General features: G+C 57.7%; 2 protein-coding genes across 4 annotated transcripts; one reads left to right on the forward strand and one right to left on the reverse strand.

Moving 5' to 3' along the window:
- Positions 1-1,306: 1,306 nt before the first annotated feature.
- On the forward strand, positions 1,307-3,945 carry TTC9C (tetratricopeptide repeat domain 9C). Of its 2 annotated transcripts, XM_050957647.1 has the most exons (4): positions 1,307-1,545; positions 2,055-2,310; positions 2,685-2,867; positions 3,413-3,945. In XM_050957647.1, the coding sequence occupies exons 1-4, from the start codon at positions 1,534-1,536 to the stop codon at positions 3,505-3,507; spliced, it is 546 nt and encodes a 181-aa protein (XP_050813604.1). In that variant the 5' UTR covers positions 1,307-1,533; the 3' UTR covers positions 3,508-3,945. The 2 variants fall into 2 exon arrangements, with proteins under 2 accessions (XP_050813604.1, XP_050813605.1); XM_050957648.1 differs by lacking the exon at positions 2,055-2,310 and having other exon boundaries at positions 1,317-1,545.
- A 2,012-nt stretch (positions 3,946-5,957) lies between these two features.
- Positions 5,958-19,023, reverse strand: LOC127053271 (dapper homolog 2-like). 2 transcript variants are annotated; one of them, XM_050957656.1, is made up of 7 exons: positions 18,557-19,023; positions 18,184-18,447; positions 13,632-13,730; positions 11,635-11,932; positions 11,124-11,375; positions 8,411-9,678; positions 5,958-6,328 (listed from the first exon to the last, which is right to left on the reverse strand). In XM_050957656.1, the coding sequence occupies exons 2-7, from the start codon at positions 18,370-18,372 to the stop codon at positions 6,221-6,223; spliced, it is 2,214 nt and encodes a 737-aa protein (XP_050813613.1). In that variant the 5' UTR covers positions 18,373-18,447; positions 18,557-19,023; the 3' UTR covers positions 5,958-6,220. The 2 variants fall into 2 exon arrangements, with proteins under 2 accessions (XP_050813613.1, XP_050813614.1); XM_050957657.1 differs by lacking the exon at positions 13,632-13,730.
- Positions 19,024-19,370: the final 347 nt, after the last annotated feature.

A 19,370-nucleotide genomic window follows, 5' to 3' on the forward strand; every position in this document is an offset into this window, starting at 1 on the left:
GTCACTTGCTGGTGGATTCTCTGCAGCTTGAGGTCTTCAAACCACAATTTGAAGACTTCAATAACTCAGGCATAGGTTAGGGATTTGTTATAGAAGTGGATGGGTAGGGTTCTGTGGCCTGTTTTGTGCAGGGGGTCGGACTAGATGATCATATTGGTCCCTTCTGACCCTAGAATCTATGAATCTATTTATTTAGATTTACAAAGACCTCTGTATGGACCAGGGGTAGGCAACCTATGGCACGTGTGCTGAACGTGGCACGCGAGCTGATTTTCAGTGGCACTCACACTGCCCGGGTCCTGGCCACCGGACCAGGGGGCTCTGCATTTTAATTTAATTTTAAATGAAGCTTCTTAAACATTTAAAAAACATTATTTACTTTATATACAATAGTTTAGTTATATATCATAGACTTGTAGAAAGAGACCTTCTAAAAGTGTTAAAATGTATTACTGGCACGCAAAACCTTAAATTAGAGTGAATAAATGAAGACTGGGCACACCACTTCTGAAAGGTTGCCAACTCCTAGTATGGACAATCCCTTAGGTGGAGCCAGTATACCACAGAAGAGAAGACAGCTGTTCCTGTCTCCACACATCATTAACTAACAGAAGTTTTGCCCCCAAAACGGAGAATGCCAGAGATTCCACGAAGCCTACTAGGGACTTTGCTACTGCTATTGATTTTACCTGGAAGGTGCTAGACACAGGGCGATGGACAGCTATATAAAACAGACAAATGGCTGGATAGAGAGACAGAGATGGATGGGGATGGAACATAGATCATTTAATCCAAAACTTCTCCAACCCGCAGCCTTCCCCAAACACCTGGGGTGGAAACGGTCTTTGTTGCAACCCCAGAAGGTCACTCAGTGCCGGTGGAGGAGGAGCAGGGGCAGCGAAGAGCGCTCTAAGTTGAGGCGCCCTGCCAGCAGTCTCCCCAGCCAGTCCGTAGTCAAGGAGCCTCAGTCCGAGCGCCTCCCCCTACAACTCGGCCAGAGATCCCAGAACCCCGTCCTTGGAGGTTTGCAGTAGGGGGTACCCCCACAGTCACGGCCCTTCTACAGGCTCCCCGCTGGGATGAGGGCTCTCCCAGGTGCCTGCTGGTGGCACAGGAGTCCTACAGCCCTTGCACCAGTGGGGTCGCTCCAGCCATTTGGCGCGGCAAAGGCTGCCGTCTGCCCGACTCCCCACCGCGGGATGTGAGCGCCCCCGAGCGGCGGAGGCCGGACAGCGCCACAGCGCAGGAGCGGGAGACACTGGGGGGGGGGCTCGCCCCAGCACGCCCAAGGCAGCCCCCGATCATGGCACCAGCCGGCCCCGCCCAGCTCTTGGGGCAGCGGAGGCTGTTGCCAGGGGTCAGGCTTCCCGGTCCTGCGCGGCGCCCAGTCACATGGTGCCTGATCTCCCTGCCCAGTGCGGCCGGTCGCGCTTCCTGGGCCGGGCAGGAAGCAGCATGGAGATCGGCCGCGGCTGCTGAGCGAGGCGGCATCGGATCAGCCTCTGCGCGCGGGGCCCCGGAGCGGCTGCCCGGATGGCTGCGCAGGTACCAGCCGCAGCGCGGCCTTTTCCCCGAGACAGGACCCGGAGCCGCGCAGCCCTTCCATAGCCCCGTGCCCCCCAAACGGTGCAGCTCCATGCACCCCCCTCGAGCTCCAAGCCCCTTCTCCAACAGCCCCCTTCTATCACACTGATCCCTACACCATGCACCTTCCCTACAGCTCTGAGCCCCATAGCCCCATGCATCCCCCTAGCTGGCAGCAAACCCTGCGCCCTCCCTATAGAGCAGAGTCCTGCACTGGGGAGGAGAGAAGATGGCCCCTCCCTACAGAGCTGAGGCCTGGTTATTACCTGTGATCATTAAACACCCCAGGGCACTGGACACTTGGCCCTGCTTTCCTGGGAGACCCTGGGACACGCACACCTCCTCCATGCTGTGTACGGTTCTAGCTGCTCCCCCTCCCCAGAGCCAGTTGGTGTTTGGGCAGGCAAGTCAGTTTGGGAAGAGGATGTCTCCTGGGAAGAGTCTGTTTGCAGCTGCACCTCTCTGTGCAGGGCTCTTCAGGGGAGGCCATGGACCAGCGGCTCCAGCAGGCCCAGAGGTTCAAAGAGGATGGGAACTGGTGTTACAAGGAGGGGCGCTTCAGGGATGCCGTGAGCCGCTACCACCGGGCACTGCTGCAGTTGCGAGGGCTGGACCCCAGTGTGCCCTCTCCCCTGCAGGCCTTCGGGCGCGAGCAGCCACCAGTGACGCCTGAGCAGGAGAGGGCACTGCATGGCACCCAGACCGACTGCTACAACAACCTGGCTGGTATGGGGCGGGGGGTGTCTGCCTTCTTGTGACATCACCACTGTGTCCCAGCTTTCCAGTGACATTGCAGTGCAATCTGCTTCTTTGTGACACCCTGCCGTGCACCCTCCCCCACCATGCCCTGCTTGTGGGCTCCTTCATCCTCTGGTTGGCACTGCCACCACCTCACCCCCCACAGGCTATTCGGCCCCCTGGGTGCCACATCCACCACCATCTCCCTCCACTCCAGGAGCCACTTGAGCCCTGGATCTGCCACCACTATTTCCATCTGTGCATGCTAGTCTCGTGGTAGTGATGCCACTGTGCTATTACGGCAGTGACCCTCCTTGCTCCCTTGCACCGTCTCACTGGTGCTGTTTCTCCCACCCCCCCAGCCTGCTTGCTTCACATGGAGCCAGTGAACTACGAGCGGGTGAAGGAGTACAGTCTCAAGGTGTTGGAGAGGCAGCCTGAGAACCCCAAGGCCCTGTACCGCGCCGGCGTGGCCACCTACCACCTGCAGGACTATGACCAGGCCCGGCACTATCTCATGGCGGCCTCATGCAGCCAGCCCCGAGGTGAGCTGGGGCAGGGTCACTCATGGAGGTGTGGGGACTGGGAGAGTCACCTTTGCTTGGGAAGAATCAGGGCCCTGTCTCCACGCAGCAGGGGACCTGTCCTGCTGCACCCCATCCCGAGGGTGACGCCAAAGGGCAGTGGGGGCGGAACAGCTGCCCAGATACAACAGCACTGGTGGCAGACACCTCTCAGGGGTAGGCTGCAGGGACATTTCTTGGGGGCAGGGGACAGCTGTTGTCTGCAGTAGCGTTGGCAGCAGGTAAATGTCTGGGCGAGAGTAGAGGGTATTGGTGATATCTCTGTGGGTGGGCAGGGAGGACACCTCTGGGGCGGGGAGCAGCTCTTCAGCTGCAGGGGCATTAGCAGCAGGTGCCTGGCTTTGTGCTGGTGGAGGATGCTGGGGTAGGGAGTACTGAGATCAGGGCACAGGAGGAGGCTGGCTTAACACTTCAACCCGTGGGGACAGGGCATAAGGGGAGAGGATGAGTTTGGGCATTCATCTCACACCTTGGCCTGTCCTATTTCTGTCCTCTGCTCCATGGAGATGCCAATGTCAAGCGGTACCTGCAGCTGACAGAGTCCCAGCTCAGCACCTACCACCAGAAGGAGAAGCAGCTCTACATGGGGATGTTCAGCTAGTGAAATCAAGGCTCCCCCCACCAGATACCACATGGATGCACCCTCCTTTCCTGGACAGAACTCCAGGGCCACATAGATGCACCCCCCTTTCCTGGACAGACTGCCGGGCCACAGGGACACCCCCACTGACATAACACCAGGGTAACGGGGACATGTTTGACTTTCTCTTGATGGCATAGGACCCATGAGGTCACTTGGGACCTGGATTGCTAGAGGGGAAATCCCAGGCTGCTGGCTAGGACCTGCTTGGACTGCTCCCCTTTCTTTTGTCTGCGAAGCAGTGTCCTCTCTGTTGCTCCCAAGGGCCTGGGCACCAGAGTCACAACTGCATAGGCTCAACCACCCCATGGTTGTGGTGCCAGACACAGGGCACGTGGGCTGGATCATTAGCTCTGTCACCCTGCTGGCCCTCTTCATAAAGTGTCCTGTCTCCCTGCACTATGTGTGTGTGTGTGTGTGTGTCTGTCCCTTCCCTGCCTGGGCTCTCCTTCAGAGGGAGCACTTGGGAAGCAGGGGGCTGTTTCAGGGAAGTTAACCCCTTGCTCTGCTGCTATTGGTCTCATTTCCATAGTGATCGTAGCTGGGTCATTTCTATCCTGAGCCACATGACCTCACCCCACCTGGCCCTTACAAACAAGTAATTTCCACTCTCCTCACCCTGTCTGCAGCCTGCAGCACTGAGGCTCGTGCAGCGACTTCATGCTTTACGCTGGGCCTCAGCTGCACGCTGCAGAGGGGCCTGGATTAGACTGGGACTGTGCAGGGAGGTGGCTTATCCCATGGACAGGGCACATGCTGCACTGGTGCCTGCACTATGCCCCACACTGCAGTGGTGCATCGTACCCCTCCCCACACTGTGCTCCCCTGAGGCCCCAACAACAGCTGTTTAGATAGAAATGAGGGGTTGGGGCAGCTGCATTTCAGGTTTTGACATTTTGGCTGCTCATATCAGAGCTGGGCCTGGAGCACACACTGTCTGGCTCATTCCAAGCAGCCAGGTGGTTGATCTGCTCTGGGGGGCTCATGTCTTCTTTCCCAAGGGCTCGGTTTTGTCAGGTCCTGCAACAAGCCTGACTCCTCCTCCACCAGCCCTCCCATCCTAGCAAACATCCTTCATTTCTGTCATCCACATGCCCTGGCTCCTCCCTGCTGCTTAAGCAAACAGCTCCCCCCAGGCTGCCGACAGTTGGGAAATAGGGCTGTTGATTCTTCTCAGCTCCCCTCCTTGCTCTTGTCCCTCCTTTCCCTGCAATGTGCGAACACCAAGTCACCAGCAAAGTGCTGGTGCTGCTGCAGCTTCTCAGCCCCAGGGCCCAGGCTAAAGAGTACTACGGTGAGGCCAGTGCATGGGGCTGCTCCATCCCAGAGGCTGACCCCACCCACCTCTGTCCTGAGAGCTGGGCTTAGCCTCCTGCACTGGCGTGCCTGGTGCAGCAGCATGAACAAAGCCCCTCCACCTGGCCTGCTGGAGTCAGCCCCCGCGGGCGGAGGGGCAGGATAGAAGAGCCAGGGATCCACTGCCAGTAGGAAATGTAGATTTCTCAGGTGACAAGCTGATCCAGCCCAGCCAGGAGCAGGGACCTGCCCCACCACCCCTTGTCTTGGCATCTGCTCCAGGGAGATAAGAGCACAGGGCTGTGAGGCTGTGACTGGGGTCATGGCCAGGTAACTTGAAGCCCGGGCTCCCGGGGCTAGCTAAAGCTGTGGGATTGCCTGACGAAGATCACTAGGGACTACAGGAAGATTGTTTTGTTTTAAACAAGGCCAGGATCAGGGGCTAGGGCAGGAGAGGGGACAGGAGCAAGGTTATGAGCAGGGATTGGGGTGGGAACAGGGGCAGGATGGGTCCAAGGTCCCTGGCAGCCAAACTACTGGGGTGTGGCACCTCTTGACCAGGGTTTGGGGTTAAGGAGGCTGGTCCTCACTGACACCAGGCACAGGCATTGCAGCAAGCGCATCACCTGCAGCCACAGTAGACCATGCAGCATGGTGGAATCTTGGGGTGGGGGTGGGGTGCCTCTGGAAGGGAGGGCAACCGCTCTGCCTGGGAGGTAAAGAGCATGCCCACAGGCTCAGGGCCTGGCCACTTGGCATTGGCTGTCACCCCAAGGGGCTCGGTGGCCTTGACTGGGGTGCCATCCATGGCCAGGCAGATGGCTTGGGCCAGGAGTGCCCCAAGGACCAGAGGGGGGGTGGCAGCCTGGGATATGGGGGACGGAGGAGGAGGTGGCAGGACTAACCTGCTGCCCAGATCCATCTCTCTGGCAGAGGGAGAGGGGGGTTGTTGCAGCTGGGGCAGGAGTCTCATTATAAACTATGCCACAGAGGCATAGAATCTCAGGCCAGCTGGGCCCATTGATCTGCCAGGCTTGTAGGCCACATCTGAGGAGGGCCCCCAGGGCAACACCAGTGAAGACTGGTTCACTTGAACAGCTGCGGAGCTCCATGTGGATACTCCAGTTGAAGCAGATTAGGAGCTGCCAAGAGCACTCCGCCCAGGGTCTTGCTGCACTTTAATTCAACCACTTTGTAAGTAGCCAAGGCCTCTGCATTGCACCTCAGCCGTGGCACAGACCAGTCCCTGCATTTATTGTGCTCAGCCTGCCCTGGCCAAATCCAAGCCTGAGACATCCCTAGTTCCCTTCCTGAGCAGGTAAGTGACTCTCTTGCCCTTGCTGGCTGTGCCACTGTGAAGCAGGTGCCATGGCTCATGTCAGTGCCAAGTTCTCTCCCTTCTCTGTGTGGTGTCATGCAGAACAGGGCAAGGCTCATGCAGGAGACATAAACAGCTGACTGGAGAATTGGATGCTTCTTTGCAGCCCTGTGAAATGGGAGAGAAGGTATTGCAGCTGTAGCAGAGCCCGGCAGGTCATTACACAATATCTCAGAAAGGCCACACTCCCATCTATACACCCAACAAGCTGCCTAGGTGTGGCCTTGGGGAGACTGATCCCCGAATCCTGCATCGTTTTGCAATGCACATTTTAAGCAGGGCCCTGGCCAGCATGCAGGGAAGAGCCACAGACTCTATTTGAGGCAAGAGAAGTGCCTAACCCAGAGAAACTGATGGCGCGCGCTTTGTTTAGTAAAGAGACAGGTGACTTGATTAAGGGCAACATTTTTCCCAGGGAGGGTGATTTACCACTGGACCAACTCCCAATTAGGGGGTAGATTCCTCCATCTCCTGAGGTTTCCAGACTCTCAGGCGGCCTGTCTGGAAGATGCTTTAGTCAAACCCAAGGATTCAATGCAGGGGGAACAGAGTGAACTACTCTAGTTGGTGCCTCATGCCTGATGATCCAGTTGCCTGCTATGGCCTTAAACATTCTGTGACTCTATCTCATGCAGTAATGGGGCCAACCCTTTACTATCCCCCTTGTTTATTCCCTTTTCTCCAAGAGCAACAGCCAACCCCTCCCTAAGCAAGGGATATGCAGGTGAGAGGTTCAGGGAGGGCAGCACTACTGTTGGTGGGTCTTTCTCCTCTCCCTCCTAGGCCCAGAATTAATGCACAAGCCAACAGGGCACCAGCAGGAGTTATGAAGCAAGGGCCAGGAAGGCCAAGTCACAGGGTGCAAGGAGCCTGTGAGAAAGCAGTGGAAGGTCTCTCCTGTGCAGGCCAGCCCCTGGGCCCACACACCTGGTAAACCTCATGTGATGCACAGGCTGAGGCTACTGAATTTCACCTAGAGAAGCACCTTCCAGCTGGGGGTTGCTCCCAGCTCCAGGGACAAGTGCTGGGCTCTGAGGGGGAGTTGTTAGCATGGAGGCAGCTGGCATGGGGTTAATACAAGCAGCATCTGACAGGCAGCAGCATGAAATAGAGCAGGTGGTCCAGTTCACACAGGTGCTGCCTGGACTTATTCTAAATGCTGCCCTTAGGGTAAGTCCTCCCAACAACAGCAAGGATCCTATCCTCTGTCCCCCAGTAAGATGGGGGCATTAAGGTAGGGAGTGCATAGGGATTTTGCCAACAGCCAACTGGGTTGCACCCCCAGCCAAGGCTAAGGCCACAGCAACTAATGAAATACAGGGCTTGGCTGTAACAGCCAGGGAAGGGTTGCATGTGAGCACCCATGCTCATAAAACAGCCTATGCATGGAGAGAGAGAGAGAGAGCACGAGCCTGCTGCCTTCTTGGCCAGCATTTAACACAGGTGGGGCACTGAGATCCTGCCCTTGCCAGCCCAGCAGATGCCTTCCTCCCCTCGAACCCCGGTTCTAAAACACCCTCCAAATCCTCCACATTCGTTTTTTATTTTTTTTTTTCCACTTAGAATTGACATCAGCAATGAGGCTCCTTGGTGCAGCCAGAGCTGGGCAGCTCCGCCTACACAGAGCATCTGCCCGCTGCAGCTGAGCAGACAACAGCACCCAGACACACCTAGGTTATGGGAGATGCAGTGGCCCATGGTACCTGTTGAACATTTGATTTCAAGCCCACACTAGGGGCCCAGATACAGTCCCTAGAGCCTAGTGTGGCTCCTGCTCCCTCTCACCCTTAGAAGTTGGGGGGCCATTTCAAGCTCCCTGCCTCTCAGGGAGAAGGCTGCTCTGGCCTGTCCATACTGTAGGGAGAGGGTGCCCCTGTGCCAGCCTTGTCACTGCAGTTCTGCCAGCATTGGGGCAGGGGCTGATTCTAAATTGCCTCTGCAACTTGTTGGCGATCAGGGTGGGTGAAGCACCAGGCCCTGCCAATTCCACAGAGAAGAGACATGAAGAGGGGACGGTGAAGACTCCGTGGGGAGAAGGCAGGCAGAGCTTGCAGTCCCAGTAAACGGGGTCCCCCCCAAAGGATGGGGCTAGCTGGGGTTTTTGCCACATGGCTTTTGGGAGCAGCCTGCAGCTAGAGGAGGTCACTTGGAGGCTCCGCTGGCCTTGAGAGGCCTTAGGGAACGACTCACCATCCTCTTCAGCTCCTTGAAGGAGCGAGTCCTGTGTAGTTTGAAGCTGGTCATGGCCATGTTGCTGGAATCCAGTGTGGCAGAGGCGTGGAGCGGGCGGGCCCTGGGTGGGCCCAGTTGCCGCAGTCGCCAATCCCCATTCAGGCTGACAGCATCCACCTCACTGAGGCTGGAGGCACTGCTGCCCTCAACCTGCTGTGGCTGCAGCTCCAGCTGGCTGCCATCAGGGAAGGAGGAGTCTGTGGAGAAGGCCAGCTGGCGGCTTGGTGGGGGGAAGGGCTCGGCTTTTGGCCTCCCCAGGGCCTGGCTGGAGATCTCCAGGACGGATGCCCACTTCTGTCTCCCTGGGGGCTCCAGGCAGCACTGGGAGCTGCAGCGATACACAGGCCTTGGTGAGCGGACGTTCACCTCTGAGCTGCAGCGGCTCCCGCCCTCTGCCCGGAGAGCTGGCCTGCGCCGGAGGCTGATCCTGCGAAGCAGCTCCCGCGGGCTGAGCCAGCTGCGCTCTGCACCCTCGCCTGCCTTCACCAACTCCCGCGAGGCATGCTTGCCCTTGTACAGCCGCTCCCGCTCTGTTCCAAGGGCCTTCCTGGAGAAGGCCTTGACCCTGACCACATGGGGATGACAGGACGAGGCCTCAGCCCAGCCGGCTCCCTCTGGCTGCTCCCGGCACAGTGAGAGCTGCTCCAGGAGCAACCCGATTGATCGCTCGCTGGACCCCACAGAGGAGGCAGTGGAGCCCCGGCCTCTTGGGCCATCCAGGGCCTGGGAGCTGTTGGGCCCCTCTGGAGAGCGGAGGTGGGAGCAGGTAGAAATGCGCCTGCGGATTTTCCAGCCAGGGAGTGGCCCAACTCCCAGCGGGGAGCCACAGACCGATGACATGGACTGGCTCTTCTGGTGCCCTGCCAGGTAGCTAGGCTCTGTGCGGCTAGCCGGCGACCGACACCTGTACCTCAGCACCAGCTTGGCGATGTAACGGTCCAGCTGGACCTGGCGCAGCTCCTCGGAGGGGGCTGTCCCACTCCAGGGAGAGCCCTCCTGCCCAGTGGGGATGGCTGCCCGCTCGCTGAGGTCCTCCTGGGATGGGCCCCGGGACAGGTCGCTGGTAAAGAGTGGGCTCTGCAAGGCCACGGCATGCAACGGGCTGGGGTAGTGGTAGATCTCGCTGGTGCTGCGGGACACCAGGTCGCACTTGTATTGCAGGAGCTGCAAGCTCGGAGGGAAGGCTGGAGAGAGCTCACCCAGGTTCAGCAGGAACTCCAGGTCACCTGTGGAGACAGCAGAGAGCAGGCACCCTGGATCAGAAACAGGTGCCTGGGCCAATCTTCCCTGCATGATATAGGGCTTGACTGTACCAAACTGGACCCAGTATCTGAGCTGGACACAGCTTGGCTAAGTGGTGACCTGGGGGTGACCACGGGCACTGGCAGGGATCCCGGGTCAACAACGAGTTGAGAGGAGAGCTAGGAGAACAAGTCGAAGGCTGAAAACCTGCCTCGAGACCAGGGCCTTGTCCTCACTAGGAGGGGTCAGCTGGTACAGATATACCGGCATAGCTACCCCAGCAGTCCCTTCTAGTGGAGGTGCAGCTTAGACCAGTTTCCCCAGCAAGAGGGCTTTTTAGCTGGTATAACTGTGTCTACACTAGGGCTTTTGCCAGCACAGCTCTGTCAGGGAGAAAGGTGGAAAAAAAAATCATCCTTCACTTAACATAGCTGTGCCAGCAAAAGCCCAAGCATAGCTGCAGTTTTGCCACCCAAAAAGGCCATTTGCCAGTAGAGCTGTGTGCACTCAGTGGGGCTGGAATAAACTACGCTGGCACAAGATCCATTTTGCCAGTCTAAGGAGCAGCCACGCTCGGAGTGTTTTGCTGGTGTAGTACACAGGGACAACCTGTGGGGATAGCTACACCGGCAACATGCTCCCACCACAGACCTGGCCTCGGACCAGATGGAAAGCACATTGTTAAAAGGGAGAGTGATTAGCCATTTAACAGACCCAGGGAGATGGTTGATTCCCCATCACAAGGGAGAGTGGGACATGGGGTGGAGGCTTTAAATTAAGCCCAGGATTCTAAGGCCTTGTTCACTGTAGTCACACTGGTGTAGTGAAAGCATAGAGCCTCCCTTCCCCAATGGGGATGTGGTTACACTGACCTGATCTAGCTGTTCCTGGAATAAATTCTCCTGGGGTATGGCACCTTTATGCTGGTATAACTGCAGCTGCACTGGGGCGAACTACACTCGTTAGGGGGTGGGGTTTTACACCGCCAAGGCCTTCTAGTGCAGACCAGGCGTTGAAGGCATGCTCTAGCTCAGCCATGAGTGGCAAGCTACATACAGGAGTCCCTGGGCCAGGCTGTCCAGCCTGGCCCATCAGAATGCACTTTCCTGGTCTTGAGATCTGTGACAACTCAGCACAATACTCCTGGAGTATCTGTGAGGCAGTGGGGAGCAAGCAGGGCCCACCTCTGCCTGGGATGCAGAAAATCAGAGAACAGGTGGGATGGGACAGTCCTGCACTGACCCTGCCATTGGTCCGGGGGCATGAGTGGCACCTGGCAGGGTGTCCAGAGCCCCTGTGGGAATGGGGAAGTTAGAATCAGTCAGCTTCCCACTGCCAGGTTCAGGGTGATGTCCCCACCTTGTTACTCCCAGGATCCTAATGGCTGGCAGCAGGGCTCCGCACCCTGAGCCAGCCGTTTCCTTCTTACCTGTTGAGACTGGTCTCCTGGCAGCAGCATGGGGACTGCTGGGAGCATTGGGTGCCATTACCCGCTGCAGTCGGAGGTCGAGAAGCCGGACAGTGGCCTCGTCGGTGGAGCGTGGCCGTGAACAGCCACTGTCCCGTAGGCCTGGGAGGTGGGAGAGGGAACCGACGCTGCAATGCAAGCCCCCCGGGCACTCGCTGTGCATGGACGTGGAGGAGTCGGACAGGGAGCCCATCTCGCTGGTCTCATAGAACCCTGGGGCAAGAGGAGAGGTTCACTGCAGGGGACCAGTTGTCCTTATCTCTCCCCACATCAGCCCCGAACAGGATGGGCCTCTCCTCCCGCCGAGTCCCCCATTAACAAGTCCCAGGGACTCTGGGTTGTAGAGGATGATCCTGACAGGATACATGGCCCGGCTCGGAGGCTCTGCTCGCATCACACTCCACCCAGGACGAGCAGGCCCTGGTGCCTTCTCGCTCCTGGTTGCCAGGGCCCAAATCCCGGCTGGACATACCTGAGCTGGGCCTGGAGTCAGCCTCTGAGGTCTCTGGTGCAGTGAAGCTAGGCTCTGCCTGTGCCCTGGGCCTCTTGGGGAGCAGCAACTGCTCGCTGGAGCCGGCGGTTCTCAAGGCCAGGCTCATCACTGGCGTTCTGCTGTCCCTGTTCCTGGCCTGGCGCCCCACGTCGATGCTCTCAGAGGAGCAGTAGGAGATACATGGCTTCTCAGGGATGCCCAGCAGGTCCTCAGACTTGCTCCGGTCCAGCTTAGCTGGGGGCAGTGGTTCCTTAGCCCCCAGGCTGCCCCATCCCTGCTGTGGCAGAAGCATGAACAGGGTTAGTCAGAGATATGTCACCAAACCCACCAGCCACTCGGGGACCTGGCATCCAGGGCCAGCCCCAGCCCTGTGTCTCCGCAAGGAGCTGGGCAGAGCACATCCCCAACTATGACTGGGCCTCCTCCATGGCACCGGGCACTGCACAGTCCCCCAACTCTGCCCCAGACTCCCTCCTCCTGCCTGCTGGGCACTGAACAGACCCTGCTACCTGAGCGAGATCAAGGCCCCCATCTCACAGAGAACCCTACCCCTTTGAGGGGGCTCCCTTCAATCGCTGTTCTGGGCACCACAGAGACCCCTGGAACCCTTTGGAGATCAGATGCCCCACCCATCACTGCAGAAGACCCTTCTTCCCCCCTGGAGAGCAGGCCCCTTCCCCCCGTTTGTGCTGGCACTGCACTCCAGTAAGCTCTGGTCCACACGGGGAGTTGCACAGGTTCAACTAAATTGTTGCGGTACCGATTGCTGCTGCGGGCGTGGCCTCCCACTGATTCAAATCTGGCTCAGAGTGGTGCCACTGCTGGAGGCACATTTACAGGAGGAGGCTGAAGGGACAGAACCAGTTTCCTGCATTCGCACACACGGGTGGTGCTGGTTTAGCCCTATCAGGTTTTAAACCAATTCTAAGCTGCAGATTGTGTGCCATGTCTAGGTTCTAGTGCCCCAATGAGCCAGAAGCCTGGCCCTGCCCCAAAGAGCAGCTGCCCAAGGGAGAAGGGAGCCCACTGCTGAATGAGCTCCACAAAGCTATTGTTGGTGCTTCCCAGACTCAGAGCAACCGGCCCATTAGCCCGCACAGCTCCCAGGGGTGTCAGACAGCATCAACCTCTCTTACAGTGGCAGGTAGAGACAGAACCTGCCCTAGGTGCACAGACCAAGCAGCAGTGCTGAGAAGCAGGGCCAGCGCTTCCATTTAGGAAGCCTAGGCAATTGCCTAGGGCGCCAGGATTATTGGGGGGCGGCATTTTGCCCGGGCGGCAGTCGGCTCCGGTGGACCTGCCGCAGTCGTGCCTGCGGAGGGTCCCCTGGTCCCGAGGCTCCGGTGGACCGTGTACAGCTGGCAGCTCCACCGGAGCCACGGACCAGCGGACCCTCCGCAGGCACGACTGCGGCAGGTCCACCGGAGCCGTGGAACCAGCGTGCGGGGCGGCTAAATGGCTGTGCACCTAGGGTGCTAAAAACACTAGCGCCGGTCCTGCTGAGAAGGGAACCCAGGAGTCCTGCACACAGCTGGGTGCTCAACCCACTAGGCAAACAGCAGCTTTAGACACATCCCTAGCTGGGAAACAGCCCAGAGGCACAATGGATGGGAGGTTAAGGGAGGGCAAGCTGCTCCTAATCTCCCTCCAGGTGTGAGGGTGGCATACAACCTGGCCACTACATCCCCAGCAAAGAGTGTCTTAGCCCCCTCTCCCCATATCATTGCTCTCTCCCAGATGGACAGGATTTGGCAGGCAGGGGCCTCCCTGCCCACCCCAGGAACTGGGAAGCAGCAGCAGCCACAGCCAGGTGAGGAGTTCAGGAGGCCAAGAGATGATGCACCTTGACCTCAGGCTGATGATTAGAAGTACTGATAAGATCACAACCTTCCCCAGTTCCCTGCACTTTACCTCAATCTCCCATCCATCCCTCTTCCTTCATGGGCGGGGGAGGAGGCTGGCCCTGTCATTCTTACCCCAGAGATGTTTGCAGATCTGTATCTTGGCTGACGTGGAGCTGGGGGGCCCTGTGGCTTCCCCCCAAGAGGAGGGGCTGGCTCAGGTTTTATTGGACCCTGGGGTTCAAGAGGGTAAAAAAACAGTGAGGCAATATGGTAGGGGTGGAGGGAAATCACAGTGGAAGCAGATGCTGCTCCCTCCAACCCACCCCAGCCCATAGCCCCAGATACACCCAAGCCTTGCCCCACGGCCCCCAGCAGCAGCCAGGGTGACCTGTTCCATTAGGGAGCATGCTCCATAGCATCATCCCTACTTTCCCACATGCCTGGCCTCTCCTGCAGGGCCCAGAGTGTGTGTGTGTGTGTGTGTGTGTGTGTGGCGGGGGGGGGGGGGGAATGGGAGAGGAGAATGGGACTTCCCCCAAACCCCACTAACAGCCAGGCTAGGGCAGGCTGTGAGGAAGAGTGGGGAGGGCCCCAGAGCCAAGCTGGCGGCAGGAGTGAAACATGAGCTCGGAGGCCCCTTTCTGCCTTTCACTCAGCTCCATCCCTCCCAGGCCAGGCAGCTGTTGCCTTTGTGTGAGCCCTGCCCCCCCGCCTCCATCTTACCTACTGAAGCGGAGAGACATGCTCTGCACAGGCAGAACGGAGGGGGCATGTACAAGATTTCAAGGTTTGGGGGGAGGGGCACGCAGGCAGGGGCTTGCTGGGGTGCCCCAGGTGTGCATGGAGGGTCCACACGTGCACCTTGGAGAACAGCCAGACCACACTGATATTTCTGCCACCTGCCTCTGACTCAATGCCTCCACCCAACCCATTTGGTTATTCAAAGCCTCTGCTGGCCTTAAGCCAGGCTGGTCCTGAAAGCCAAGTCTGGCCTCACTGCTGTCCCTGGGAGGGGGCAGGTCGCAGGCTCCCAGCTGTTCAGACATCCTCTTCCCCCCAGTAAAGGCACAGCTGTGTGCACTACTGTGCATGAGCAGGCATGCACCAGCCGGGCTGCCCCAGGGCAGCTCCCCCCTATTTCCCCTCCCCCTGCATGCCAGGTGTGCAGGGCAGGGATGGAGGGAGCAGCCTGCTGCCTGTCCCAGGGTTAGTTTACATTGGAGCTGGCTAGTCGACGTTTCCCCCATTTCTTATTACGAGAAGACTCTGGTTCTGCTATTTGCTCTTGAATGACGCCAGGAAGGGGACAGAGAAGCTGGCACTGCCCACGCCAGCGCAGACCTGGGCTGGGAGGATAGCCAGGCAGGAAGCAAGTGAGCACTGTAAACAACAGGTGGTTTGTTTCCTCTAATACATACAGGGCCTGACCAGCCAACGCCGCCTCCCTGCAAGCCAAATCCACAGAGACCAACCTGCCAAGGCCAGGTCAGCAGCCTAGGCCTGAATCCCTCTCCCTGCAGCTCAGCTCCCAGCCTCAGGACAAAAAGTCAGAAGAGATGCCAAGAATTTCCCTGAAGCCCCACAGGCTCCAACTCCCCCATTCTAGGGCTTTGACTGTACAAATGAGGGCACATCCATTCCAGGCAAAGCAGGCTGAGAAACGCAAACAGTGCAGCCTCAGTATGGCAGAGCACACGCCACCCCTTAGTTAGGTCCTGTGGCACAGGGCAGATGAGGGAGGCACAAAATGCTGCCTCCTATATGATAAGAGACAAGATGGGTGAGGTAATATCTTCTATTGAACCAACTTCCACTGGGGAGAGATATAAGCTTTCAAGCTACACTGACCTCTTCCTCAGGTCTGGGAAATGTACTCAGGTCTGGTCTGCATTACAGCCTTAGGTTGAGGCAAGGCAGCTTATGTCAGCCTAACTATGGAAGTGTCTATACTTAAATTTCATTCCTGCCAATGTAACTGCCCCGCTATGCTGAATTAATAACTCCACCTCCACAAGCGGCGTAGAGTCACGGTCGATGTAGTCAGTCGAAGCAGTGTCAGTGTAGACATTGTGCTGCTCATGTCAACTGTCACTAGCTTTTAGGAGCTGCCCCACGCTGACAGTATGATCGATACAAGTGCTCCTGGGGAGAACATGCACCACAAACACAAAGTGCAAAGCATAGACCAGGGGTCGGCAACTGCTGAGAAGTGACGTGCCAAGTCTTCAGTAATTTAAGATTTCCCATGCCAAAACAAATTTTACATTTACAGGGGCCCCTGACAGAACCCCAGACTGGCAGCAGGCTGAACAGGGCTGGCGGCAGGGACCCCATCTGGCAGGGGCCAACAGACGGAACCCCAGACCAGCAGCAGGCTGAACGGCTCAGCGCGCTGCCAGTCTGGGGTTCCATCTGCAGGCCCCTGCCAGCCAGGGTCCCGGCTGCCGACCCCGCTCAGGTGCTGTCGGCCTGAGGTTCTGTCCATTCAGGCCAGCAGCAGACTGAGCTGGGCCGGGACCCCGGGTGGCAAGGGGCTGGCGGCCAGAACCCTACATCAGCAGCTGACTGAGCAGGGCCGGAACCCCAGACCGGCGGCGGGCTGAGCGGCTCAGCCAGCTGACAGTCTGGAGTTCTGGCTGCCAGCTCCTGCCAGGTGGGGTCCTGGCCGTCAGCCCCGCTCAGACCACTGATGGCCTAGGATTCCGTTCACCCAGGCAGGCAGTGGGCTGAGCAGGGCCAGCGGCCAGGATCCCGGCTGGCAGCAGCGTGCCAGTAAAAATTGGCTTGCATGCCGCCTTTGGCATGTGTGCCGTAGGTTGCCGACCCCTGGCATAGACGGACACAAGCGAAGTAATTACTTGTGGTAGCTCTATAATTCTGTAGCGTAGACATGGGGTCGGAGCGTCACCGCTAAATACAAGACTGAACAGATTTTTAGCACAAGTCATTAACAGGCCACTTCACCTTGAATGGTGCCTTGAAATATGTAACTACTTACACTAAACAATCTGTTCCACCTTGTACTTAGCAGTGACACTCTGAGTACGTTTCCCAGACCTGAAGAAGAGCTCGGTGTAAGCTCAAGAGCTTGTCTCTCTCTCCAAGAGAAGTTGGTCAGATAAAATATATTACCTCCCCCACCTTGTCTCTCCAATATCCTAGGACCAATATGACTACAACACTGCATACGTTCTATATGATGAGACAGTCTAAGAGGGATAATGGATTCTCTTTTCCTCCCTTTTCCTCTTCTAAGCTGTTGAGCAGCATTGCAATGTGCTGTTGGATAAGCTTTCTCAGCCCACACCAGATGTGGCTGCATTCAAGCAGTGACTAAAGAGAATTTATAAGAAACAACTCACAAAACAGACTGTCCAGCATCAGGCTATGAACCTACCAACTCCTCCACATGCCAGAGAGCTGCTACACAAACTTTATGCACAAAAAGGAGGAAGTGGAATTGGGAGAGGTGCAAATACAAGCCAGAATTAGAAGACAGGTAGAGACTTCAGTAAGAGACTGGGGCTGTTTAGTTCAGATACGGGACATCAGGGAGTTCACAAAATGGTAACTGGCATAGAGAAGGCAGACTGGGGACTCCATTCACCCCCACAGTTGATGCAGGAACAAAGAGACATTGAGTGAAATTAAAGAGGCAATACATTTAACACCAAAGAAAGGAAACAAGCACTGAATTAATCTGTGGAACTCACTGCCACAATATATGACGAGGGACAAGAGCCTAGCAAGATTCACAAAAGGGCTGGACCCATCTTTGGATAATGGGAAAATGCCCAGTTATGTCAGAAAGGAGAAGAGGCTATAAGGGATGCAGACTCCTCAGGGCACAACCCAGCCCCTAAGGGAGCAGGAGGTTCCTCATGGGCAGGACACAGTGCTCCACACTGGAATTTCTTGTGCCTTCCCTTAAGCCATCTGAGCCACTCTCAGAGGTGGGGCATAGGGCTGGAGAGGCGCAGCTTGGGTCTGCATTGGCAGCCCCCAGGGTTGTTCCACAGACTGAAAGATGTTGCATTTGGGGAGTTTTCCTGGCTTGTTTGCTGCAAAAAGAATGTTTTTCTCCAACTGGAGCACACACTATCGCAAGGCAGAGTCCTGGGGATGCCAGCCTGCTAAAAGCCCTTGAGCCCTCCAGCTTCCCCACTTGTATCCTGGCCCCTCAGGACTCCCCTGGACCATAACCCTGCAACCAACCTCCCCATGGTCACAGCAACCATTGCCCCTTCCCTTCCAGCATACCCCTCTGCCCTTTCACTCATGCCCCAGCGCCCATATCGCACCCCCAGTCCTGCACCATCACACCTCCAATAACACCATAGTTACATCAACCATTGCTACCCCCAACGCACTCCTACTCCAGCTCCCATGTTCCTCCCCCACATCCCACTCCTAACCCAGAGCCATCCCCATCCCCCACACCCTCCCTGTGTCCCCATCCCATACACTTAGCTCAAGTTCCCCTACTTGTACCCCAGCTACCCATGCTCCACTCCCTTGGCCACCTGTACTCCCCCCGCCCATAATCAGCCCCTCCCGCTGAGTCACAGAGTTTAAGGCCAGATCATGTAATCTGTAAATCACAGGCCACCAGCACCACCTCAACCCGCATACTAAACCAAACAGTCCCTCTCCTGGCCCATGCATTCCCCCCCTTCGCTCTCACCTGTCGCTGCCCCCCTGGGACAGCCCCCGCCGGCTCCCCGATGCCCAGGGCGCTTTCCACGGTTCCCTTCTGCGTCTCTCTCAGCAGTCCCAGCTCCAGGATCCCGGCGAGGCTGGCTTGAAGCCGCTCCCCGATCCGCACTCGGTCGCTCCCAGACCAGAGGGAGGGCGGCACAGCTCTGCGGGCCATGAGGACCGCCGGGGCAAGCGGCACCGATCAGCGTCGTGGGGGCTTGCACCGGGGAAGGAGTTAGGGACACAGCTCCTGGGGAGGTACATACACCGGGGGTAGGAAAAAAATAGAACTGGGGGCAGTTATGCAGCACGGGCAGGATCGACTGGGCGAGGAAGGAGGTGCAGCAACCAAGACTCACCGGGTACAGCAGCTGCAGAGGGAAGTGTGCACCGCAAACAGGAGCAGGATGCCGGGAGGGGGGTAAATTGCATGCAGTGGGCAGGATGTGTGGGAGAGTAAATTACATCCACCGGCAGCAGGAGTGCTGGTAAGTCGCATGCACCGGGAGGAGGCTGGGGGGACGATAAGTTGCCCGCACCATGGGGGAGCTGGACGTACAGAGGCACCCCCCAGAAGCCGCCACCGGCTCCGCTTGCCTCTTGCCAGGGACTTTCAGTACATACACAGCAGCTCAAACAAAGGGGCAGGTTTTGAAAGAGTCACGTGGGGGCGGGGCCAAAGGCCCCGGGCTCCTGATTGGATCCGACCCGGGCAAAACATTTCGTAGAACGAAGTTAGGATCAGAGGAGGAGTAGACGGAAAATATCTCCTCGGCCCCCCCGTGCACCAGGGGGCCAAAAACCCATTACACGCTCCCTCAAAAGCACTATGGGGCAAATACCCCCAGACACAACCCGAGGGGTAAAATAACCCCACTGCACCCCCCAGAATACAGCGTAGGGGGCACAGGCCCCCATTACCCCATGGGAGGGTGAAATGCCATCCAAATCCTTCCCCCATTGAGGGGCAGATAGATTCTCCCCCAAATATAGCCGCAGCTCCCTTGGGGACAAGTCACTTCCCCATGTCCCGGACCAGCGACACCTCCCATGGCAGCCCTGGGCCCGGCCCCCACCTTGGCGGGCGGGCGGTGGGGCCTTCGGAGTGACTGCGAGTCAGTGCCTGGGCTTGTTTGTCCATTCTCCCTTCCCCTCTTCCACCCTGGGGCCCAG

This window comes from Gopherus flavomarginatus, chromosome 6 (genome assembly GCF_025201925.1).
Source record: "Gopherus flavomarginatus isolate rGopFla2 chromosome 6, rGopFla2.mat.asm, whole genome shotgun sequence".
Taxonomy (NCBI): Eukaryota; Metazoa; Chordata; order Testudines; family Testudinidae; genus Gopherus; species Gopherus flavomarginatus.

What these genes read in the sequence shown, in the direction of transcription:
- TTC9C (XM_050957647.1), top strand. An exon ending in CTGCTACAACAACCTGGCTG is followed by an intron (nt 2,311 to 2,684) that starts GTATGGGGCGGG and finishes CCACCCCCCCAG; the next exon opens with CCTGCTTGCTTCACATGGAG. An exon ending in CTCATGCAGCCAGCCCCGAG is followed by an intron (nt 2,868 to 3,412) that starts GTGAGCTGGGGC and finishes TGCTCCATGGAG; the next exon opens with ATGCCAATGTCAAGCGGTAC.
- LOC127053271 (XM_050957656.1), bottom strand. Translation starts at nt 18,372, where the DNA reads ATGGCCCGCAGAGCTGTGCCGCCCTCCCTCTGGTCTGGGAGCGACCGA. An exon ending in GATCTGCAAACATCTCTGGG is followed by an intron (nt 11,933 to 13,631) that starts GTAAGAATGACA and finishes CTTCTGCCACAG; the next exon opens with CAGGGATGGGGCAGCCTGGG. An exon ending in TGACTCCAGGCCCAGCTCAG is followed by an intron (nt 11,376 to 11,634) that starts GTATGTCCAGCC and finishes CTCTTGCCCCAG; the next exon opens with GGTTCTATGAGACCAGCGAG.